Source organism: Chlorocebus sabaeus, chromosome 18 (assembly GCF_047675955.1).
Source record: "Chlorocebus sabaeus isolate Y175 chromosome 18, mChlSab1.0.hap1, whole genome shotgun sequence".
NCBI classification, from domain to species: domain Eukaryota; kingdom Metazoa; phylum Chordata; class Mammalia; order Primates; family Cercopithecidae; genus Chlorocebus; species Chlorocebus sabaeus.
This window is the reverse complement of record NC_132921.1, coordinates 34,786,002-34,811,516: the sequence shown is the minus strand read 5'-3', so window position 1 is coordinate 34,811,516 and position 25,515 is coordinate 34,786,002. Positions and strand designations below refer to the sequence as shown.

Here is a 25,515-nt window from a genome sequence, read left to right as displayed (position 1 = left end):
CCTCCGCAGATGATCAGAGGCAAAGATAAAGTCTTGGTGTAGTGATGAAGTCAGTTAGTGGGAAAACGGGATTTGGTTTCGCAACTTTTCCAGAGCTGTCTCTTGCATAAGATGGGACACACTTGAAAATAATCACGATGAGCCCTTATTGAGCACGTAGTGGGTGTCAGGCACTGTGCTAAGCGCTTTGCAAGTATTATCTTGTTTACTTCTCACCTGGTGGTTTGGGCAGCACTAGAACTTCCATCTCACAAGGGAGGAAATGTAGGCCCAGGGGTGTTAAGTCACTCTCCCCAAAGCACACAGCTGTGAGTGGAACAATGGGTACCTGAAGCGAGGCAGGGTGGGTTCCCAGCTGGGGCTTCTGGTGCCTGGGCAAGATACAGCCTTTGAGAGCAGTGATGTTGGGATGTCAGAATCAACCCCATCTTTGTCTTCCACAAAAGGGCTGGACTCTGAATATCAAAACTCTCCTCTTCCCTTTGCCTTTAAAGGCATAGTGAAGCACATACAGTTGAAATTATCCAGGCTAATTGTTCATTAGATGTTATTGAGCATCTAATATGAGCCAGACAACATATAAAAGGCTTTACAGTCATTTTCTTAATTTCACCATTACAACAAGCTTTTAAGGTGAGGATTAGCATGCCCATTTTACAGATGGGGTACTGAGGTACAAGGAAGTTTAGAGGAACTGCCTGAGGTCAGCTAGTAGAGGGAGGGGAGCTAGATTGCACCCACTCTCTTTCTGCTTCTCTGCCCCTCCCTGGGTAATACAGGGTACAAAGGTACAAGGGGATGGCTTCCTTGTTGGGGTCTGCATGATGATTAGGGCATGAGAAAGACCCAGGGAGCTTCCTGCCATGGTCCAAAGGAAAAAAGGGAAGCAAGGAAGAAGGGAAGAAAAGAAAACATGGATGAAACATGGGCTATATGTCAGGCAGTACCAAGATGTTGATGAACGATCCAAATATATTGCTGCAATTTCAAAAGTCTTACAAAAGAGGGGCACTGGCCACTGGTCATAGGCCTGTGAATTGGTCCACCCTGAGCCATTCACTCCAGGATACACTCAGAGGTATGACTACGTCTTTGTGGAATTTGGCTGTGTTCTTTGAGGTCAAAGCTCCTGGTCTCATGAAATGTTCTTGAGAGGTTCAAGTAAATATGGGATACACACTTCGTGAAAATGGTGGTTCCCTCAGTCCTTCCCCTCTCAGGGTTTTGAACTTGGTTCTGGAAGCCCCAGGGCCTAGAAGGCATGAAGCACAGGAGGCTGTAGGACTAGCCAGCTCTGAGGACAGGGTCAGGAAGTGACTAGTGGACAGTGTGATGGCTGTGGCTCAGAGTCATGGCTGGGAAACTCGGAAAGGGAGGACTCTGAAAACTGTGTCAAGTCCAAAGGCCAAAGCTGGATGCAGAGTCTGAGAGGCCTTTGGCAGCAGAACACATAGCCCGTGTTTCCAGTAAGCAAGCAAGGGTTAGGGCTGGGCACAATTCTGGGCATGCAGCCCTGTCACCTGGGGTCCTGACAGGCAGGCATGACCAGGGGTCACAAATTCATCTGAATGGCCAAGAGGTCAATCTAGGTAGAAGGAAGCGATCTGAGGACAGACCCTAGCTCTCACAGATGATCCAGAGCCTGAGGGATACCTGAGCAGGGGAGGAGTGCTCTGCAGGCAGGGGCACAGCCCTGGGACTGTTCTCTGGCACAGGACAAGGTCTAAGCTGTAACCAGGAAAAGCAGGGGAACCCCAGAGGATTGTAGCCATTGACTGCATACCAAAAGCAAGACCAAGCCTACAGCTATCATTCTTTCATGGCAGTCTCCAAAATCTGCCCTGTTCAATTCTTTAAGGGTTCCCTCTCCCGACTTAACAGTCCCTTTGGGTCTGGCATTTCCTTTCATTTTAGAAAATAAAACTTTGTGCTTCTTAAGTCTTGAAAGCAATATAGACACCTTATGGAAAACTTGATGTGTCTAGGACCCTATTATAAAGGCAGTTTTTTTACCCTGTCTTCTTCACCAGCCATTTTATAGTGAGCATCATCTCATAATGCACTCGCCCTCACCCTCCATCCCAACCTTTCCCACTGCCTCATTTGAAGTCTTACCTGCAAGTGCCCCTGGCTGGCATCTGGGTCCTTGATTAAATGAGACACACTCTGAGCTATATTGCCACTGCTAAACGCTCAAGTCCTAGTCTCTTTATGGGAATTGTTTAAAAGATCTGAAGAAGTCAAGTCTGCATAATAGGAACCCAGAGAAACTCTCACTAGCAATGCCAGTCCTCACCCAGTGCTGCCTCCTAGAGCCCCCAAATGTGGGAAGAGCTGGTGCGCAACTGAATTCTCATTAGCAGTCCCTTACCCTATATTCTCATTTGCCATCTGGGCCCATGTAGGCTTGGAAACTAGAAAACCAAATGTAAAACTGTGCATGAAATAGGAGCAAATAGGCCCCATGTGACAAGGGCCCCATGTGTGTTGGGGTATGTATCCTCTGATCTCTTTTGTCACAGGAACATATGTCCTATGTTCCAAATAAAAATTATTTTATTTTTCTCTCAGGTTCTTGGCTCTGTCCCAGATATAGGAGGTAGCCAAATAAATGAGGATTCCCTGTAACTCTAATATTCCTTACACGTTATATAGGGTTTTATTTCTTTGAAATGTAAACGATTTCCTTCTCGGTGCTGTAACATTTTTTTGGTGCGGTCATCTCATTGCAGGAAGGGGATGCACCTACATTCTATATTTCACTCCTCCGGGCAGGCTGAAAACTACCACTGGTTTAGTGCAAACCAATCTAGGGTTAGACGAGGAAAACCAGATTTTTAGATTTTACTTTATCTCAAATTGGACTGTGTGACTCTAACCGGGTTGGAAATAGAAGATTACTCAGACTGTCAAAGTTGCTGGGCCCTTCACAGACCCTACAGACCCATACTCTCATTTGACCCCTATGGAAGGAGGGTGAGCCCAAGGTTACAAAAGAAGCTGTTGGCTAATCTCCTCCACAAGAGACCTTATGAAATGACTAACAACATCCTGTGTAGGAACGTGTGCATTTAAAACCCACCTTATTCCCAAAAGGATTTGAGCCAGCTTACAAATGCGCCTAAAGGGCAAGGTAAACATACGTAAAAAATAAGGAAGAAAAATGGGGCAAAGGAAAAGTAAGAGGGAAGATGGAGCCAGGATTCAGGTCGCATTCAAGACGAATGCCAACAAGACCTGTGCACGTGACACGGCATGGCGATAGACTTAGTACTAAGATGCTGGCAGCCAAGAAGAGGGTGAAATATGCCAGCCCCACAGAGCTGCACTTTTTTTGTTCTTTAGGTCTTATCACTAACCCACAATACGACCCTTTTCTTTTGAGGCATCAGTTTTCCAGTCTGTCAAATGGGCAAATCCTGCCTTGTAGGATCTTTGTGAGGATCCAGTTAGAGCTTGTCTGTGAAGGAAGGCACTCGAAAAGTAAAGTGGGATACATACAAAACTGATCATTTCATTTTCTCGGCTGTGTCCTTGCCATGTATAAAATACTACTCACTTTCCATTGGCTGGTGGAGCCACCAGATTGAAGCTACTATCATTGGTCAAAGTTAATTCTGTATACACATTCTTAAGAACATCAAACACTGCCCAAACAATGGGAAGCCTCATGACACTTCCTGCGCTCAAATTCCATCCATTTCCATCATTATACCTTCTTCTCTTTCTTTGCTACAACTGGGAAAAATTAAGGTACTTAGAAAGGAACAGCAGGGAATGTCAAGTTTAAGTAAATTTAAGTTCCCCTAAGAACTTTTTTTTTCCCCGAGAGCGAGTGATGTTGGATAACAGAGAGGAAAGACCAGGACTGGGGATGGAGAGTGGACCCCATTAGGGATCTCTCTGGCTGTAGTTTGGCAGGCACTGTCCCTGCCTGTCACTCAGAGGCTTTCCCCAGCCTTTAGTGTTGGTGGTGGAATAAGGCATCTTCTGAACACAGGCCAGAATTTTAGTTGAGAGTGAACCAGTGGTCCAGGGTAGGCGAGCTGCGATTCCAAAGGGTGGGAGCAGGTACAGCCACCAACCCTGGGCAAGCAGGGTTCTCCGGGTGACCTTAGACAGCTTCCTCTATGTGGCTTTTGCCTATAAACCAGGGGTACTCTCTGAGAAGAGCTTTTCAATAAATAAAAGCATTAACAGCAAGAAGAATCATACAAATAACATAGCAATATAAATAGCATAGAAATAACATAGAATAATATAGACAACAGGTTTGGCTTGGGGTTGAACATGAGAAGGTTGCTACGGGGAAAGGGGTCCAGAAATCTCCTTGGGAACTCACTGGTCCTACAAGGCAATAACGGCTGCCAGAGCCTGCTGACTGTGGGCACACGAGGAAACGGAGACGAACCAATCCCAGCTGGGAACATAATCAGATAAGAAGTGGTCTTCCTGTCTGCGGAGCCCTTCGCACTTCTCAAAGTGACCATTTGACAGTTAATATTATTCTCCCCATTTTACAGAGGAGGAAACAGAGACCCAGTTGGTTACATTACTTGTCAAAATGGCAAGAACCTGGCAGTCCCAGCAGAAAGGCAGCACTTAACAGCAGGGACTCGAAGGCAGACTCTTCATCCTGGCTCTGCCATCACTCACTGTGTGACATGAGGCAAATGCTTTAGTCTCTCTCTGCCTCAGTTTCCTCATCTGTAAAAGCTGAGAGGATTACCTGAGTTAATATCTGTAAAGTGCTTAGAACACCCGCTGACATATATCAGGTGCCACATAAGCACGCTAAAAAACACATCAACTCCTAGTGCCTGCCTCTGCAACTCCCAAACCAAAATGGCTCAATGGCAAAATGCTACATGAGTGCCCCATCCTGTGGGAGAAATTCAATCCCACTCAATATCAACTAAGGGTGGTCATTTGGGGGTGGAAAGAGAGGACAGGGCTTAAGGAAGATGGGGAACAGGTACTTGGCAAACATCCTAGATGCCCTGGGGACCGTCCCTGCTTCCTCTCTCTTTGAGGACTTTGCCAAGAAGGAACACACAGGCTGGATAAATCTGTGCCAAGCAGGAACAAAATGGTATCTGGTCTGGACAAGATGACAAGTTAAATATGCCCAGTTTACCACCAGGGGCAAACACTGGCTCCCAGCCCTGTTCCTCTTTTTTCTCTTTGCTTTTGGTGGATTTGTTTCTGTGGTTGCCAAAGGTACCTATCAGGAACGACGGGTGATTTGCTTTTGGGCAGGGCTGCGAAGATGTCAGGCAAACAAGTTACCTTTCTCATAACTCTGGCCCTCGCAGGCTATAGGATGACTATGACAGAATGGTGCTTCCTGAAGCCACCGGCACATACACACAGGTGCTGGGTCTAGGAGCCAGGAGTCCAGCTTGTAGCCCAGCCCTGCCTCTATGGGGCTGTGTGTTCTAGGGCAAATACTTCTCCCTCCCTGCTCCTTACTGTTCTCCTCAGCAAAATGAGGGTCTTGGAGGGGTGGGGTGGGGGTGATGAACTTGAAAGACCTTTTTGGCTCACATCTGTGAGTTTAGAGGAAGTATTCTGGGGCCAGAGCTGCAGAATTCTGAATGGCTGTCGGATGGGCCTACCTTCTCCTAGCTCCTAGGCCCTCTTCTGCAAGACTCCATTTTTATTATTGATTTGGCAGTGCAGAAGAGTGTCCTATGTTCCTGGCTCAGCCCTGGTGGAAACAGTAGACTGACTCCAGAAGCAGAGGATGGCAAGTGAAGTGTGTCAGGCATGGCCTTCTTTACCTCGCTGCCCTGTCCATCCATCTTGAGGTTTTGAAGGCACCTGGTTTTATTGATAATCTGGGGTGAGCATGAAGCTGCTGGGGGAAGGGAGGAGCTATGGGGGCTGAGGAGATACAGTGTAGGGGAAGGGGATGAAGGCCTGGCCAACTGCTCCACTTCCATCTTTCTCAGCTCCTTCCTCAGAGGGGCCAGGGAGGCAGAGAGTCAAGCCCACTCCTGACCTCAAGGAGCACAATCACATTCCGTGTTTTCCTTTCCCAAAGAGATCAGAAGCTTCTGGAAGGGTAGGGGTCCTGGCTTATCTTTTTTTTTTTTTTTCCCTTTCTATTCCCCTTGTCCTAACACACAAAGTGCCTGCACATGTGGTGGTTAAGCACACCAACCCTAGAGTCAGACTGCTCTGGTGTGAATCCCGGTTGTCTTCTACTTAACCGACCTCAGTTTCCTTGTCTTTAAAATGAGAAGAATGATAATTCCTACCTCATAGGGATCTTATGAGGATTCAATAAAGTAATACTTATAGGACATTTAGCACAGGGCCTGGCACTAGGCAGGTGGCCCAGAAAAAGGCTTACCAAGATGATTGGAGCTGAATTGCTTCTGGTCAAAATTCATCACCACAAGAAAGTCACATGCATATTCCTTTCTTGCTACTACAAATCACGCCTACATTAATTTATTCATCAGCTCTGTGTCTAAGATGGTGCAAAGATCAACTTTACCAAAGCCAAGCTCAACCCTCCTAAGTTTCAAATCAGTGAGGTTCCTGAACTTCTACTACATGCAAAATATTATTTTAATCATTCATTTCAGCCTTTCTTCTCCAAATACTTTAATAAAATTGGTAATTGTAGCCTGAATGACCCAAATTCCTCCTACTTTCACTTTTTACCAAAGTGCTGCCCCCATCCCACGTGCCATAGCAGCCAATGCCCAGCAGGCAGGACCCCAGAGGCATGAACATTAGGTTCCCAGAGCACTGGGCAGCCCAGAGCCCAGGGGGCCTCCAGCCCCCAGAAATGCTGGATCTGTGGGGCTGTGATCTCTTCACACAGTGCCTGGCAGGGCTGTAGGATGACAAGAATCCCTGCAGGAACAGACATGCCTTGGTCTTTTGCAACCTGTTCAGATACTGGTTGAGGGTAATGAATGGAAAAGAGTCACAGCATTAATCGCTCTGATCTGGAGTTGCCAATTTGGCTCATGCTTGGACCCACCTCCAGACCCACAGTCTCTTCCCGCACAATGACTGGGCTTGCTTGAAGTGACCAAAGATGATGCCAGGCTCCGATGGGGATCACTGCTGGCCAACTACCCGGGAGAAACATTTCGCTAGCACACTCAGTGACAAGGAACTAGAATCCCAAGCACCGTGGAAGCCTCACTTCTTCCAAAAGATGCATTAATCCAGCCCTCTTGCTGAGGGCTTGTTCATGCATCTCATCAGTACCTACTGATCAACTACTCTGTGCCACACAGGTGCTATGCTAGGTCCCTAACATGGAGCTACCCTAAAATTAAAACACAGTGTAACAGCAGGCACGCTGGGATGAGGAGCTAGGAGGCTAGTTCCAGCTCTGCCACTAACAAGTAGTGTGACCTTGGGCAGGTCATCTCCCTCTCTGGGTCTCAAGTACCTCATCTATCAAACCCAGGACTGGGCTGAGGATGCTGTTAAAGATCCTGGTTAAATAAATAATAAAGATTCCGGATCTATTAAATAACATCCCTGATGTACAAATAGTGGCAGTCTTGGTCAAAGAACTCCAAGCTTGTAGAAAACACAAGCTCAGCAACCTACCAATCTCCCCTTTGCCATGGTAAGGGCTCCTGTTTGCTACCTGAAAATGTAAGAACTCACAGCCTTGGGATGAGTGAGAAGTTGAACTGGCCGCAGGGAAAGTCACCTGGAAGGGCAGTGGCAGTCTGAGGGGGGCCAGGTGGCCTTCTTGATGTGATATGAGGGATCCCTGAAAGGCTTCCCCTGCCCCAAATATCTGCTCCCTATCCCCCAAATCTAGGGTCCTGTATCTGGAATTCCACCATTTGAGACAAAAGTTGTTTTTTTTTCCTTTTCTTTTTTCAGCGCGGGGGGGCAGGGGGCGGGGTGGTCTTTGATTGCAGACACCTTCAAGCAAAATACACACAGCCATGAGAAGTGTGTGGTTCCCACACTTTTAAGCTTGCCTGGGTCTTCCCTGCCTGCAGCAGGGGCCTGGCAGCTTGTGGGCCCTGGGTGCTTGGGGCTGGAGGAGTCGGGGGTGGGTCACCCAGAAGGGACCCTAAAGGGGTTTCGGGGGAGGGAGGGCCTCCTGGGCCGACTCAAGGTCTCCTTCACCAAGTCCCAGAGGGCCTGGGAGAGGAGGGCAGGGAAAGAGAAAGAGCACGTGCAGGATTTGAGTTCTCCAGGAGGGCTGGGAGTGGGAGAGTCCAGGGAAAGAGCCGGTGCCTCCCTTTGGCTAACCGATCCCTTGGAAGAGCCAGCTCAGAGAGCGGAGGAAGGGAGGGCGGGTCAGGCGACAGGGTGGGGCCTGGATGAGAGGAAACTGTAAAACCAACCGGGCGGATTCACGAAAAATTCCCGAGCGTGGTGAGGGTAGAGGGTGCTGGGCAGCACCCCAGTTTGCCAGGCCCACGCTCCTCCAGTTGCCCGGCCTGTTCAGACTGGTTCGCCCACCTTTCCCTCCCTGCCAGCCCCCTCGCCTGATCTCTGAGAAAGCAGAATCCGGGACATGAAGCAACCACAGCCGCTCCGCCCGGCCACTAGCGCCCCGAACTCCGAGCCCGCCCGCAGCCCCCTTCTTGCGGCGTTCACTCTGCTGCCCTGCCCGGCCCAGGCGCTCCGCCCCAGCCCCGCCCCGCTCTGGACGCCCCACCTCTAGCCCCGCCCCTCCCCGGGCGCCCCGCCCGCTCCCTCCCCTTGGCGTCCCAGCGGTCTCTCTCTCCTCCCGCGGGAGCCGTGGCCCTCCCCCCCGGGCACCCCCTGCCTGCACCCCTCCCTCCGTGCGCCCCTCCCCTCGGTCGCAGTCTGTTTCCCGGGCCTCTCCTCCGCATTCTCACACGGCTCCAGCTCGACCTCCCCACCCGCCCGCCTCCCCGGGAGGCCGCGGCCTGGCGCTGCACCGCCCCTGCCCACGGTTACCCGGTTACCGCCTGAGAGGCCGGCGCCTGCCCGGGCGGGCGGGACCCGCACTGACCCCGCAGGGGGCGAGGCGGGGCTGAGAGGGGCGAATGCAGAGCCAGATCCCCCCGCCGCCGCCGGCCGCCCACCCCCAGGCAGGGCTTCGTGCCAGACCCGGCTGCCGTTATCAGCTGGGTGGAGGGCAGTGCCAGCTGCAGGCGTCCCCGAGGCGCAAACACTACGCCTGGCCCCAGCCTCCTTCCCTGCAGCCTTCTGCCTTCTACCGGAAACAGCCACGGGGAGCCAAAGGAGGATCCAGCAACAGGAGGGAGGCAGGGGCTCCACCTCAGAGGCAGGGCCACACTGAAGCCCAGCTCACTACCTGCTGGGTGACCTTGGGCAAGTGACTTCTCTATGCCTCAGTTGTTGCATCTGTAAAATTGAGAGAGTAATAGTATTCACCTCACTGAGTGTTGCGTTTTGGTGCCGGGCACATAATAGGGACTTCATAGACAGTAGTTACTATTATTACCTCTTCCCCGACATTTGGGGTTTGGCAGAGGGATGTATAGGCTACATGGTCACTAAGGATCTGTTAAGCACCTCCTGTGTGCAAGGGAGGTCACATGGTATGATGCCAGAGTCTTGGAGTTAGATATGGGGTTGAATCCTGGCCCTGTCACTTCATAGCTGTGTGTGACCTTGTAGAAAGTCTGTCTCCTGTCTGAGCTGAAGTTACCCCACAGGAAAATAGGGACCGTCATGCCCATCTTCCGGGCCAATGGGGGATTCAATGAGATAATGTACAGGGAGTGCCCAGGGCAGTTCTCAGCACACAATAGTGCCTTTCAGTAAATAAGAGATGCAGGATGGAGAGGACAGGCTCAGTTTCTGCTACAGAACAACTCTGGGCAGGTAAGACCTATGGGAGAAAAATGTCACTGAAGAGGATGAACGTTAGGTGCTCAGCATGAAGTCAGTAGGAAGGGCTGAGGGAGGGCAGGCCCTCCTGTCTAGGAGAATGAAACTGCTAAGGGTGGGATGGCAGGCACTGGTGGAGAATGTTTCCGAATGGGGCCTGTCGGTCCTCAGTGAAGCGGCAGCCACTGGGCCTGAGAAGGGATGTAGGGGCACTGGAATGACTGATGTCAGCATCTGCTTTATTGGAGAGGCCCCAAAGATGGCTTGGCCATCTCTCTCCCATCCTGACAGGAGAACAAAATGAAAAGGACAATTGGAAAATGAGCCCTGAGCAAAATCTTCCCCCTTTATAATGACTGCGAACGTGGCCGGGCATGAGCATGGCCCTGGACTGTGGCTGTGTGACTCTGAAGCTGGGTTTCCTCATCTGTAAAATCGTAGCCCAGCCAGATGCTTTCTAGGCCCCTGAGCTCCTCCCTTCTTGAAAGCAGCATTTGCTCTGATCCGTAGCAATGTGGGGGAGAAGCCACTCCTAGAGGGTGCAGGGCCCATCTTCATCCCATCATCCATTCCATGAACTGGCTGGGAGCCCTCTTGAATGAAATGGAAATGAAGTGGGGCTTAACAGTGGGACAGCCTCCCTGAAAGCAGCTCAGGAAGACCAGCTGTCCCACTGAATGTGTGATTCTGAGAGCTGGAATCAGCTGTTCAAGCAGATGTCCAGCCCTCTTACTTACAGACAAAGAAACAAAGCCCAGAGAAGTGAAAGGACTTGCCCAAGTTCATGTGTCTCTTGAGAGGCAGAGCTACCTTTCAACCCACTGCACCATATTGCTTCAATTAATTTCATTAACAGTGACAACAACAACAAAAAAACCAGTAAGCTGGTGACCAAGGCCATCCAAAGTCTCTTTGAGTCCACTTCATGAAAGCAAAATGGAAATGCCTTAGCTTCACTACCAGATAAGAAAGTGCTTTAGGAAGTGAGAACACTCCAAGCAGCCCAAGAACTGCCATAAACACTGTCCGAAGCTGGAGAGGGTTAACTAGGTGGGCAGTTGGCGGCGGTTCCTGCCAGGTCAGAGGGGATTTGCCTTTGTGATCAGTACTGCAGGCTCCATGAAGACAGTCCAAGGACACTGGGCTCTGAGTACTAATATGCATTTTTATTCTGCAATAATTTTCATACTGAGTTCAAGAGGCACCAGCTCCAAGTACATAAAACCAAATCAAATTAAATTAATTGATTTTATTGAAACCTGCTGCAGTTGTATTCAAGCCCACAGCCAGGGGCATGACCCTCATGAAATACCAAAGGGGCTTTTGAAATAATTAAATTAATCACACCCTGGGTTCTGCACAAGGGCTCGCTCCTGGACTCACAGACAGGCACATTCCCGGTCCCAGCAACGAGCAGGAGAGGAGCACGTGGCAGCAACACAACCACAAAATGTGGTGCTGCCTAGGGGAGCTGAAGACTCAGACTTCTCATTCCAGGGTAAGCCTTTGTTCATGCTCTTTTGGCAAACATGCACATACACACACTCTCACACTAACCCATACACACAGTCACAACACCACTCATACACACACACACACACACACACATATATATACACACACATACACACACACACACACTCATCTGCTAGAATTCCCTTCTCTCTCCCTGCCTACCCACGGTTCAGATCAAGTGCTCACCTCATGATCCTCCTTCTTTAACCCACCAGGACCCCTCCAGCACTTGGATGATGCATTTTCTTGTTGGCTGCTGTTTCATAAGCGCTTTTTTTGCATCTCTAAGTAAAGGCTAGTAAGCCCCTTGAATGCAGAGAATGGGCCTCCCTGGCTTCTCTGGATCTCTCAGAAAGCTCGGCATAACCTAGAGTATGAATAACTTAACCATTGTGAGTGCTGTGCACTTGGAAGGAGCTCCAGACATTTATTAAGCACCTACTGTGTGCTAGAGACTGTTCAGATGACTTTAGACATATTAACTCATTTAGTCCTCACCACGAGCCCCCACCCCCGACATCCGACCAAGTTGTGATTGTTGTTGTCCTTATTTTACAAATGAAAATAGACACAGAAAGGTCAAGTAGCTTGCCTGAGGTCACCCAGCTGGCAAAGGGAGCAAGGGTATATTACTTCTTAGGAAATCTTAAGCCAAAAAAATTCTATACATCCTGTTGCTGATCAAGAGGTGGATCACCTTGTGCTTGAACACATTCCTACAAACAAGTATGGTTACAAAATCCCAGCATTACAGGGACACTCACCAACCCTTCATTTTACAGAGGAGGAAATTTGCAGTCCAGGAAGGGGAGGGTTCTTGTCCAAGGTCACAAAGCAATTTAGAGGAGAGCTCCCAGCCTCCTGTTGGCCCACAGCTCAGAGCAGCTCTGCCTGGGAGAAATGTTACTGATTATTCCAGTTCCTCCTGCATTCGACTCTAAGACAACACTCCGACATAGCCCGTCCTTCAGAGACAATGAGCGTCCAGTGATGAGCAAGAACTGCCCCGCGGAGCTGCCCATACTCTATGGCCCAGGTCCTCCTCTGTATTCAGGGAGCAAACTTGGGCAGAGTGAGGGGACCTGGCCTTGTTAGGGATCAGACTCCCAAACTGCGGCCTCATCAGCACCTGCTCTAGTCCTTGTTGTAACCTGCTGGGACACCTTTGAAGACAAAGCCTGTCTCTCTGTCCCTGTTGTGCAATGAGCTTTCGAAAGCCCCTGGCCCTCACCGCGGCTCCCCGCCAACCTCTGCTCCTTCCACACCCCACCCACTACCAAATGCTATGCCCTCAAGGTTAACTTCAAAATAAAGCCCTGGAGTCCAGCCAATAAGAATCCCCTCCCTGGCTCTGAGAACTTGAGCTGCTTAGTAGGAATGGGGAACTTGAACATCGGTCCCTCTTTGCAGGGTTTGCACAGCTCTGTGACCAGCACACACATTCTCTGCCACATAAGCCTCATTTTACAGATGAGGAAAGTTAAGGGGTGGGGAGAGGCCTGCATGCCAAGCTAGTAGGGCCTGGATTCAAAGCTGGATTCAAAGCTGGATCTTCCCACTTTTTAAAATGACCAACTATTCTTATTAACAGTATGGCATGCCTGTCTGGCACACTGCATAATACATTTTTCCCAGATTTTTTGACTGAGGTCTTTGATTGCCTCTTCATAGGAGAATAATTTTTTTAAATTGTGGTAAATGTTTATATTTATCTATGTGTAACATAAATGTTATTTTAACCATTTTAAGGCAAAATTCAGTGGCATTAAGTACATTCACAGTGTTGTACAATCACCACCACGATTTCCAAGACTTTTTCATCAACCCAAATAAAAACTCTGTAACTGTTAAGCAATAACTTGCCAATGTTCCCCGCCTCTGAACCTTGGTGCCACTAATCTACTTTTCGTCTCTAAGAATTTGCTTCTTCTATTTATTTATTTGTTTGTTTATTTTCGGAGAAATAAGAACACTGGGTAGGAAGAATTTGCCTATCATAGATGCTTCATAGAAGAAGAATCACACAATATCTTGTTGCCCTTTGTGTCTGCAGAGTCAACTCTCTTCACCAGTAAGCTGGACTTCTCTGCTTCTCAGGCCCCCGGTTTCTCCCTGCCTCCCTCCCAGGGATGCCATTGGGGTGGGAGTCCCGACATGAGTGATGTCATCACAGGGAAGGCCAGTCCTGTGGAAGCTCAGGGTCCCCGGTCCCCAGCAGGTAGAAGCACCTGGCCTGGTCCTGAGCGTTACCGACAGGACCAATGAAGCAGCATGTTAGGGGGCAAGAAAAAGGAGTTTCCAGCAGGCAGATGGGGCAAGGAGTGACCCCCAAAGCGTCCAGGGGCCTGGGCACTACACTGCCACAGGCGGCCGGAGCGAGCCGTAGATGGACCATATTGGGCACATTTGGTGATGGTTTTGCTGAAGTGGACCTGGAAGCTGCTGTCCACACTGGAACAAGCCTCTGGCACCTAGTGGGCACCTCCTGAGCTAGAAGGTGGCTCAGTTGTGTTGTCCTTACTAGATGGGGGGAAGTTGAGGCTGTTTCCCCACTCACAGCCCCCGGCCCCAGGAAAAGGCCTCTTCCTCTGACCTCAACCTCAGCTGGAAACACAAAGCAGAGCCTGCTCAGTCCCGCCCTTCTCTGGTCCTCAGAACCTCGTGCTGCCCTTCTACCCAAGCTGTCTGTGCCCGCTCTCTGCACAATGGCCATCCGGAGGTAGTCCTGTGTCCGGTCCTTCCTTGGCCGGAGGCAATACCCAGACCCTTCCTCCACCCTTCCAGGCCTCCCGCCCACTCCTGAATCTCCACTTTGAAAGCTTTCCACGGACAAGTGATCTCTCACAACCGCCTTCACTTCCCCTCCCAGTCCAACCTGCCCCTCCCACAGGCCCCAGCCTACCCATTTCCTCTGCCCTTTTCACCCTTTGGCGCCAGAACTCAGCTATTCTGAGCCTTTGGCCCAGCTCTTTCCTCCTTCCAGCTGCTCCTGTGCTGGGGCCTCCATCTCTTGCTTTTTCTCTTTGGAGTTAACTGTTACTTAGCCCTGCACCCTAACAAAGAAATGTACCCTGAAAGCCTGTGGCACTAAGGTATGGGGGACATCAAAGGTAACCAGACTCAGCACAGACCTAACACCTGAGTTACCTATTTGGAAATGTTAAATGCAGGCCACTGCATTGCTAGATTGTGTGTGTGTGTGTGTGTGTGTGTGTGTGCGCACGCGCGCGCGTGCGCGCACGCACCAGTAGACTCTGGGTCCTTCCAAGAAGCTTTTCAAAGCAATCTTTTTCCCCCTTGCCAGAAACAATTAATAGTCCTTTTTTGGTTACCTGAGTTTCTTCCTTCTTGTATAACACAACAGCCACAGGGTTTCCAGGTTTCTTTGAGAAGATGCTAGGGCAATGACTGCAGAGCTTATAAAAGTACACAGAACGGTATGTTTGAAAAGATCATTTTCTGTATTCAGCTCTGAAAAGCTTTCCCTAAGAGCAGCAACAGTCGGATAAAGGTGACTGCCCACATAAAACAGTTTTAGTAGGGTTTCAGATCCCTTTCAGAGTGTGGGGAAGAGAGAAGGGAGGCGAAAGGACTACCAAAAGGAAAAACAAGTCCACATGCTTTGATTTGGCCTTGGTGACCAGAACAACACACTCTGAGGGTGCCACAGTCAATATTCGCTTCACTGAGCTTCTTATCAGGCTCCAACCCATGGGGAGCAAAGGGCAGAGCTTGGCAGGAGTCCAGGTGCTGTGTGAGGGTTCAGGGTGAGGCCTAGGCTGATTAAGCTGTCCCGGGCCTTTAGGTCAGAGGCTCCCTGCAAAGAGGTTCTTGGAAAAGGCTTACTGCTGCGAGACCACCTCCTGGGATCCCTGCACCAAAGTTTTCAGGTCTGGAAACTGGCAAATTTTTGTTTGACAAATATGTGGTTGATGTGCAGGTTTTTCTAAACATGACACAAACCCCACAAGTTATAAGGGAGGAAAGTGGTAGATTTGATTACAAAAATACCACAATCCAAGTTAAAAACAGACTGGGAGAAAATATTTGCATTATAAGCTACAGACATAGGTTTAAATCTATAATATACAAAGAACTCCTATACATCAATAAGGAAGAACATGATATATAAATGCCCGCCAACATGATTTAAGTTGCTCAATCTCACCAATAATTTTTATTAATAAAATGTAAACACCAACTTTTAGGTGCTGATGAAGACATAGGGGAAGGCAGATCTTGTAGATAAGGGACACTAGATTAAAGAGCTAGAAGACTTGAAAACTTATCACCTGTCCTATAAGACTCAGCAAATCATTTTCCATGCTTGGGACAATGTCCTAGTTTACACTTTCATGGAAGTTGCGTAAAGGATAATGTTGGTCTTACGTCTCTTGCATCAGGCATAAACATGGCTTCTTATACCTATCCCCCTTCTCAGAGCAGCTCAGAACACTTACCACACCTTTCTCCTTGACCCTCACCTCTCTGGAAGATTAGAAGCAGAAGATTTATTGGATCAACTTCTCAGCTGTGGAATCTGAGCAAACAGAAGGGAAGTGGCTGAGGTAAGACACCCCGGCAGCCCTTGATGAATGTTGCAACTGATCCGGGGCACATGCCCTGTCCCCAAGGGGGGTCTATGTGTACCATGGGGTCTGCTGTCCAGATGGCTGCATGGGGCATGGGGAGCAGGCAAGGGCTACACAATAGAAAGGTGAGCTGTAAGAAAGTGCACTGACTTTATTTTCAGGCAACCTCGGGTTGGGACTCTACCTCCTATGCATATGCTGCTGCACGCATTGTCCCATCTTTTTGCATCCTGGGTTCCTCTTCCATAAAATGGGCACAGTACTCCTCACCTCCCAGTCCCTTGCCTTGCCATTGTCCTTACCACTCAATTGGACATATTTCAGAGACAGCCTTACCCTGCTGTTACTTAACGGTTTCAGCTCCCCAAACTAGATCACATGACTTCATGGGCTAGAGCTGTGTCTCCGGAGAGGTCAGGGATCCCAGGGAGCTGACAGCACTGGGGCCCTGCCATCATCACTTTTGAACTCGCAGCACCTGGCACACTGTGTTGCACATGGAAGGTACAAAATAATAGCTAGAGAATGAAAGAAGGAAACTATGGATGAGGGAGCCGAGGGTCAGAAAGGTGAAGTGTCCTGCCACAGGCCATATGACCCATTAATACCTGGCAAGCACTGTGCAGTCCACTTTCTTCTTTATCAAGGGCAACTGGAGAGGAGAAAACACAGCCAAGCATACTGGCTCATGAAGTCTCGTGTTTGCCAGGGAAAGTCCCATTTTACATCTGTTTTTTTCTTATGATTATAATAATAACAATGCCCACTTTTACTATCAAAAGTGTCCCTTTTTTCCTTAAAAATATGAACTGCTTCACGAATTTGCGTGTCATCCTTGAACAGGGGCCATGCTAATCCTCTCTGTATCATTCCTATTCTAGTATATGTGCTGCTGGAGTGAGCACAGAAGTGTGCCATTTTGGATGATAAAGTCTCTGTTCTCGCTGTTATGAGGGCGAGTGGATGGAAGGTCTCTGTGTTTCCCTGACTCCATCTACTCTCCCACCCCTCACCTCTCCTGACCTGCCAGAAACACAATTAAAATGTCACTTCATTATCTATTCATTGAAAGCCACACTTGAACTGCACTCCCCACAAAGGCCACGTTCCCCCAGCAAAATCTGCCTCAAGGGTGCCCTCATGGCCTGTACAATGGGGTGACGGGGTTCTCAGCTGCTTAACTGTCTTCCACTGTATCACCAGCAAGTGGACCAAAGATCCTGCCTCAGCATTCTTAGTGTGCTGAATGATGGGCACCTGCTTGCCAGGAGGCCTGTGCCAAAGAAGCCCTCTACCCACACCCCACTAGCTAACTAGTATCCAGCCTTCCTATTCTGCAGGGGCATTTGGGCCTGAACAGGGACTCATCCACCACAGCTCCTGGGGGGCCTGGCAGCCTCTCCAGAGAAGGATGCGCAGGCTGAGATGAGAGCTGGGGTCTCTGAGATCCACCCACCTGGAGAAATGCTGGATTTGAGGGGAGGCAGAGAGGCATCATGAACACAGAGAAACTTCCCACCCAGGGGAGCTCACCAAACCCGGGGCAGCCTCAGGGATGAGCATTTTCAGACATGTTCAGGAAGGCATGGCCAGGATGTTGGATCAGGGGATGGGGCCAGCCCTCCCACTGGTCCTCAGACCTTTAGAGGAGGCCAGGAGGAGAAAAAGAGCCATTGACACCTTAACAGAGTAAGCAAGTACTCTTGGGAGAGCCCCTCCACACCTATGAAGTCATTCAAAGCCTGGGATCCGGAGGTGCCTCTCCCAGAGCCTTCCTCAGTTCAGTCACCTCACTAGGCCCACCCCATTCCTCTGCACCTGTCCCTTCTGCACTAACAGAAGACAGAGACCCCCACTCCGCCCCCGTACGACTGCAGAGGCCTCTGTGGTTGCTGCCCAGGCCTTTCATGGGAGTGTGGTGCCTTCGCCAGGACTAGCCCTCTCTCCGCCCCACAGGGCAGGGACCCTTCACTTTCTGGTCCCACAAGGAGCTGTGCCCTGGGTTCTGCCTACAGCCTACACTCAACTGTCTCTTACCAGCCGCCTACCTGAAAGTGGGGCATTCAATCTAGAACCTGAGGTTGGCAGGGCCCAATCTGCTGGGCCTGGACCCAGAGACTCCCTTGGCAGTAGAAGAAGATGGCACCAGGTCTCACTTAACTCTTTCTCTGGCCCTGCCTGAGCTCTGGAGCCCCATGGTCCAGTGCTCCCAGCCCTGGCCCCAAGTTAAACAAGAGGACAAAACCCAGCTTGTGACTTCTTCCCCAAGCTGGCTGACACCTGTTTTCCCTAAAGGAGGAACCCAGGCTGGCTTTGGCCATCTCACCCCCTCCTAGAGAGCAATGGGTATGCCACACTGGGCACTCCTTGAGGTTAGGCCCTCAGCCCTCTTTCTTCTGAATTCCTCTCTCCTTCTAGCCCTCACTTCCCCTACCTAGGCCAGGCCCTTCACTCTGGGAAGAATATCCCAGGAATCATCCATCACCAAATTCTAGGAGCTGATCTCAGCAACTACGCGGCTGGAAGGAACCTGGAAAATCCACTGTGCCCATGATGGGAATGACCATTAGTGCCTGGAGGGCAGGGATGCTGTACCCATCCCTGCAGCCCCAGCCCCAGCGCAACCCAGACACACGGCTCTCAACAGAGGCTTCCGGAACTGTGCGTGAGTCCTAGCTTGCTGTCTCCCTGGCTGCCCTGGAGGCTGGCCCAGAGCAGGCACACAGTAGGCATCTGTGAAGGAAGCAACAGGTTCCTGCTGGGTCCTAGGTCCTGGGCTGGGCACTCTGACTACTTTATGTGGGGCAACAACCCTGCAAGGTAGATACCATCATCCTATTGAATGGATGAGAAAATGGAGGCTCAGACAATGTAAGTGGCTTCCCTGAGGCCACTTGGCAAGTATCAGGCCAGACTTCAAGCTTAATCCTTCCAGTATCTGAAGCCTGTGGTCTTTGCGTTTTCATGTCAGTCACTCAATCCATGCATTTGGGGATATCAAAGCCGAATAAGAAGTAGCTCCAGCTCTTGGGTAGTTCATACTGAAAGAGGCAGTTTTGTTCACAGCTACCTGGGACAAGAAACAGACGTGGCCAGGCCTGCCCCAAAAGCTGAAACCTACTGTGTAGGCTGTAGGCAGAGGAAGAAGGCCACTCTTCCTCTGGAGTTTGAGAAAGGCATCTGAGAAGAGGTGGCAGCGGATTCGGCCACAGACAGGACATGATGAGCCTAAGGACGCATTGAGAATGGATTTTAAGCCGGTGGGAAGATGGGTCTGCATCAGGGGCTTCCCAGTGCCCTTAAATGTCATGATGGCCTGTCAGGCAGCCATTTGCACAGCCTGGTGGAGCAGGCAGGGGTGCAGGGAGGACTGGAGGCTGGGAATCTGCCCAGGACCTGTTAGGTTTCTCAGCAGGAGCTGCAGGCCTGAAGCAGGTGGGAGCATTGGGAGCTGGGAGCGGAGTTTGTGTGCCCTGCCTCCATGAGTATGTCTGGGAGATTCAGGCAACCTCCTGGCCTCCATCAGTGGGAGCTGGGGAAGAGGGAGACCAGTGAGCTCTGAAAGACACACCCACCACATCGTTGCACACTTATTTTTCCCACACACTTGACTGGCGTGACCCACGGGGTCACAGGGAATGGCCTTCACTGGGCTGGCAAGTCGAGGGCAATGACAGCCCTCAGTTCCTTGGGCGGCCCCTCCTTCAGGGAGCTGGCCTGGGGCAAAGAGGGCCTTCTGCTCTGTCCCAGGCCAGCTTGCCACAGTGGGGGTGGGAAGGGCCGCCTGATCCTGTCTGCTTCTCACTTTTTCTGCTTTCAGGGTCAGCACAGTTCAGGGAGGAGACACTCACAGACTGTCCGGAAGGCCTCCTGCAGAGACAGAGGAGCACAGGCGCTGTCTAGGGGGTGGTGGGAGGGGAGAGTGGGGCAGGAGAGGAGCCTCTGGCACAGCCATGAACTCACTGCAGAGCCTTCCCAGGCCTCAGTTTCCGTTCTGAGAATGGAGGCCTTGGAGCAACTTGAAAGCTTCAACTTTCCTCTAGTTCTTGAACATGCCGTCTTCCTCTTCCCAAGATGTTTCCAGACGGGAGTGGACAGTTAGTTTATTTCAAGTTTTGCTAGTTTTCTATTCCTACATTGTGATTTGAACAGTCCTGCTGTGTTTATGATGTTAGACCCAAACCTGACTAAGAAAATCAGTAGATCCCCTCAAAGTCCAGGAAACTCATGATGATTAAGCTTCCACTCCACGTCAGGCCCCACACCAACTGAAAAGGTTTATGTAGATTATCTCATTTCATCTTGACATCAACTCTGGGAAGTGGCTGTTATCATCTCCATTTCCCCTAGTTTGGCGTAATTTCTTAAAGTCCTGCAGTGGTTTCCCAGGACCTTCAGGATAAAATCCAAACTCCTCCCAGCCCACTTTTCTAGCACCACACCACTCCTAACTGGGCTAGTCCCCTCATGGATGGACTGCTTCTCCCACACACAGTCTCAGGGTCTACGATAGGTACCCCTTTCTCATTCATTCAACTTGTATCTTTCCAAGGCCTGACAAGTCCTTCTTCTCCCCAAGGAAGAGTAGGCAGTGGTGGGAGGCAGGTGAGGCCCTAGGGCACCACACTTAAGGAGGCACTCACTGTCAGGTGCCAGGCCTGCACTTGCACGCCCCTGAGAGTGAGCACCTCCTTAAATTTTACACTGAGTGCCTCACTTGCCTCATCCTGGCCCTGCCCCAGAGACTCAATGCCCAACCCAAAGGACCTCTCCCTCCTCCGAAGTCCACAGCCCTTCCTAGTGGGTCCTGTCACTGGACTGTATCACGGGGACTGATCTTGATGCCTCATGTGAATGTCCATCGCTACAGGGCAGAGACCACTTGTCCCCTGTCCCCATCCTAAAATCAACAGGGCTTGCTCCAGCTTCCAGACTGGCTCCCCATCTGCCCTCCCTCCTTCATCCTCCACCCCATCAACCTGGAATTCCAATTCATCTTTTAGAATCTATATGAAAATTATGGTTTAGCATTGTATAGCCATTAAAAATTACGTTTCCACATGGGTGAATTCTTCTATAACCTGGCTGACCTGGCTGCAAGAAGAAAAGATTAGATAATTTGACTATACAAACAAATTTATATGACAATTCCCATAAGTAAAGTCACAAGCAAATAATAAACTGGGAGAAAATATTTGTCACATATATCATACACAAAGGGCTAATGTCACTAGTATATAAAAGATTCTTAAAAACGTAGGGGCAAAGAACCAAAAATCCAATAGCAAATGGACAAAAGATATAAACAGATAATTCACAAAAGGCAATATTAAAAATGATCATTAAACATGAAAAAATTTTCAACTTCACTCATAATAATAGGTAAAAACTAAAATTACAATGAGATACCATTTCTTACCAGTGAGATTGGCAAGAATTCCAAAACTTGACAATAGCATCTGTTGGCAAGGTCGTGGGAAAACAGGAATGCAAACTGACACAACCCCATGGAGGGGAATCTGGCAACACCTAACAAAACTACATCCTCTTCAACTTGATAATCCCATTTTTAGAATCCCAAGCATATGAAACACACATGCACAAGCATTGTAGCATTATTTGTAGTTGCAAAATATGAGAAGTCACCTAAGTAGTCATCTGTAAGAGAGCAAGTGAATAAACCATGATATATACACACAATGGAGTATTATGCAGCTGTAAAAAAGAGTGAGGAAGACCTCTATGGACTGATATGAAGTGACTGCAAGGAAATATTATTGAATGAATAAAGTAAAATGTAAATACATCTAAATCTGTATCTGTCTACCTATCTATCTATATATAGTGCTACCTTTTCTGTAAGAAAGGGGAAATAAGACAACATATAATTTTGCTTCTCTTTATACAAATAAATTACATGCATAAGAAGAAAACAATTAAATTGATTACCGACAAGGAAGCAATGGGTTACAAAGCAGAGTGACATATCTCCAACTATACCTTTCTGTATAGTTTGACTTCTGAAAGCATGTTAATGTCCTACATGTTTTTAAAAATTAAATTAATAAGAATGAGAAGGAAACAAACCCCTCAAACTGAAAAAAAAGGAACCTAACTGTAGTTCAAATAAAGACTATAACCACCCTGAAGGATAGAAAAAATCAGGAAGGAAAGACTAATCCTAGTAATTTATGAACATGGCATGGTGAGGTGGGGATGAAGGGAAGGAGGTTTGTTAGTTGTAGTGATTTGGGTGAAACAATTCTGAGAGTATTTTAGATGTAATATAGGATGAGCAAATGAGTGAATTTTGTTGACAGTTTGGGGAGCCCAGGTTTCACTGCTGAAGAAGGACATGCAATTATGAGAGGGGGAAGGCAGGAAACAACCCAGTAGAGATGGATTGGAATTAGAGGTATTGGTGTGGATTCACGATTTCTAAAATACAAATATGTAAGTGTATGTGCATGTGTATGGGTGAATAATATGTGGATGTATAGTTATATGGATGCATTTTTTCCTAGTTTTGTCCCCTGAAAGGGCCAAGGTGCAAAGATACACAGCAATGAGCAAACCCAGATCTGGGTGTCTAATACCATTCCTCAATAAAAGGAACCAGAGCCCCCCAGAGAAATGATTGATTCCAGGGCTGGTGCAGGGTAGGTGCAAGATAAGCCTGGAAATCTCCTCTATACCAGAAAGTAAGAACATACTCAAAATAGGGATAGTGGTGTATCAAAATATCATAGGTGAGAAATTCTAAACCATTGGAAAAACCAGAGTTCATCATTCTATGCAGATAATACATAAATACATTCTATTGCTTACAGTAGAATGCCAAGGGTCCATTGGCAAGAATGGAGGCAGTGCTGGAGTTGGAAATGCATCATTGTGCAATCTTGTGTTAATGATTGGATGAGCCAAGAATCATCAATGGGTGCTACATCTAGGGAGAGACCGATGAGGAGCAGGGTACTGCATGGTTTTAAAATGTCTCCCCATAGACCACTTGCTAGTTCCAAGGCAGAAAAAAAAAATCATCCTATAATGGAGAAATCAGACACTGCCTGGACTGACAGATCAAAATTAACATCACCAATGAGGGCCTCCTGATGATGACCTGAGAAGAACCAAGAGGGCTTATGCAGGGTTCTGGCCAAGAATACAAAACCTGGATCTAATCATGAGGAAACATCAGACAAATTCAACATGAGGGATATACTGTATTACAAATAAGTGGGGGCATTGTATTCTTCAAAGATGTCCATGTCATAAAAAACAAAGAAAGGCTGTGAAAAGGTTCCAGATTAAAGGAGATAAAGAGACACAACTAAATGCCATATCCGACCCTAGATGAGATCTACTGGAGGGAGAAATGCTGGGGAGAGCATTATGAAGTTAACTGACAAAATAGGGATACAAAGGATAGATTAAAGTGTTGTATAAATGTTAAATGTATTGATCAACCATGCTATGATTATGTCAGAGAATATGCCTATCCTTGGGAAGCACATGCTGAAGTATGAAGGGGTGAACTTACCCTCAGATGGTTCAGGAAGAACACGTGTGTGTGTGTGTGTGTGTGTGTGTGTGTGTGTGTGTAAGAGAGAACACAAATGATTAAGCAAGTGCTGTAAAATGCGAACAGCAGGTAAATCTGAGATATGAGAATATAAGGATATTGTTTGGATTATTTTTATGTTTGCAGTTTCTCTGTAATTTAAAAATTTTCCCAAATAAAAAATGTAAATGTATGTTCCAATATTTGGAAGATGTTCTCTTATTTGTAGGAGTGGACTCTCCTCAGCCAGGGGACTGCCAGCAGGCAGCCAGGCCAGGGAGGAGTTCCTAATCAAACCCATCTGGGTTCAGTCTTGGAGAAATGACTTGACCTCTCGCGTCTCTGCACCCTCCTCTGGGGCCATGCCCACCTCATGCTCTTGGAACAATTAAAAGAGATGATGCCTGCAAGTACTTGGCCCAGACCCCCCATAGTGTGGGCTGGACATCTACAGGAGCTATGACTTCACTGGCGGTGTTTTCATCAGCATAAACCCCTTTAGGGCACAGAACTGAGAGCTGTCTACATTTCCAAGAGCCACTTCTGGTCTGGAGCAGGACCGTGAGCCAAGAACAAGCAGCACCTGCTGGAGGGTGGCTTCCACCAGCAAAGTGGCCCCCTCACCCTCCTGTTTCACCCTCAGGCCTCAGCTTCTAGAACTCAGGTGTCCTCATCTGCAAAAGCCTTTCCTTTTGGCTGGCACTTCTTCAAGGCCCCCTCCTGGTGACTCCTGTGGCACCTTGCTAGAACTATTCTAGTCCCCTCCTTCAGCTCCTCCTCTCTGGGTTAGGGACCCGAGGTGGCATTTCAGTGTGGATTCATTTATGGCCCCATTTTTCCTCTTCCAGGGAAACCTTTTGTGACAGTGCCATCATTCTTGTGTTCCTGGCAAAAGGAACTATAATCCCTGGTCAACAGGAAGGTGTGTGCATGTGTGTGTATACACGTGTATGTGTTTACACGTGTGTGTGTTTGTGTGTCTGTGAGCTGTGGACTTTCTTGGAGGCCATGAAATCAGCCCTTAGGCCAGGCCTGGCGTGTTGACAACTTGGGTCCACCTTGGGGCCAAGGCCTGTGCTTGCCCCTCCCACCCCACTCCGCTCTTTTTGTGCCCCGGGAGGCCGACCCCTGCAGACACAGCAGTGGGCTCCCTTGCCTCTGGCCTTATGTCAGCTCAGCCTGTAGGGCCCTAAGTGGAGAATGGAGGAAGGGAGTTTGGGGTTTGGGGTTGGGGTGTTTAATGCCTTGTATCCCTTTCTTCAGGGAGGCCTCAGACCGGCTGTATCCTTGGACCAGAGGTCACAGCCCTGCTAAGGTGGCCCCTCCACCCCACCCTCACTGTCTCTGCTTCCAGCAGCCCCTCCCTCTCCTTGCCCCTTTAGTGCCCCCGGGTGTAACAGCTCCCTGGTGTTCACAGCCCTGGGGTACTGCACTGGGTCTTGAGAGTTCCCTGCACCTGGCACTGGCCTTTGAACTCAATTCTCCAAATTGTCTACAAACTGGAGTTTGCCACCTGTTTCCTGCCAGGCTCCTGACTCACGCGGACCCCTGTGGAGGGAGGCAGTGCCCTCTCCCTTAAATGTATTTGGTACTTGTCTGCCCGGAAGGCCCCACATTGCCATGCTCAGGGAGGGCATCTCAGGGAGGGCATCTGCCGCAAAGCCATTCACACTGCAGAACAAAAGCAAGGGCTGCCACGTCGGGCCTCTTCTACCTGCTGCTTCTTGTTCCAACTTCATTTCATCGTTTCATAAGTTACTGTTCTGTGAGAGGCATTACAAGAAGGAAATTAAAAGAGAGAAAAGTTGGTGGAGGAATACCTTTCTTTTTTTGGTTTAAACCTTTTGTTATGATCTCTTTAGGAGCCTGATCCAACTAGAGGGACATGTGGCAGAATATGTTCTTCCAAATTAGTTCTGAGAGACACTTGGGGCTCTTTGTTATTCATTCTATTAAAATCAAAATATTAGCTGATGCCTGTCGCATCGTCAGAGCGGGTCTGGCAACTTCTCTGATGCATTG

General features: G+C 48.9%; 1 protein-coding gene and 1 non-coding gene across 11 annotated transcripts in view; both read right to left on the bottom strand.

The window, feature by feature from the left end:
• The window catches only part of ZBTB7C (zinc finger and BTB domain containing 7C), a 381,563-nt gene that overhangs the window by 124,410 nt on the left and 231,638 nt on the right, over positions 1-25,515 (bottom strand). For 5 of the 10 annotated variants that reach the window (XM_037982347.2, XM_073006328.1, XM_037982348.2 and 2 more), the window contains one exon: positions 12,105-12,231. The exons of the other annotated variants lie outside the window; for them this stretch is intronic. In XM_037982347.2, coding sequence (XP_037838275.1) covers positions 12,105-12,115 — 11 coding nt within the window. In that variant the 5' untranslated portion in view covers positions 12,116-12,231. The remainder of the gene's footprint in view (positions 1-12,104; positions 12,232-25,515) is intronic. 10 annotated transcript variants of the gene reach the window in all.
• On the bottom strand, positions 16,731-16,837 carry LOC119618735 (U6 spliceosomal RNA). The gene has a single exon (XR_005235095.1). It is a non-coding gene; the product is annotated as a U6 spliceosomal RNA (small nuclear RNA).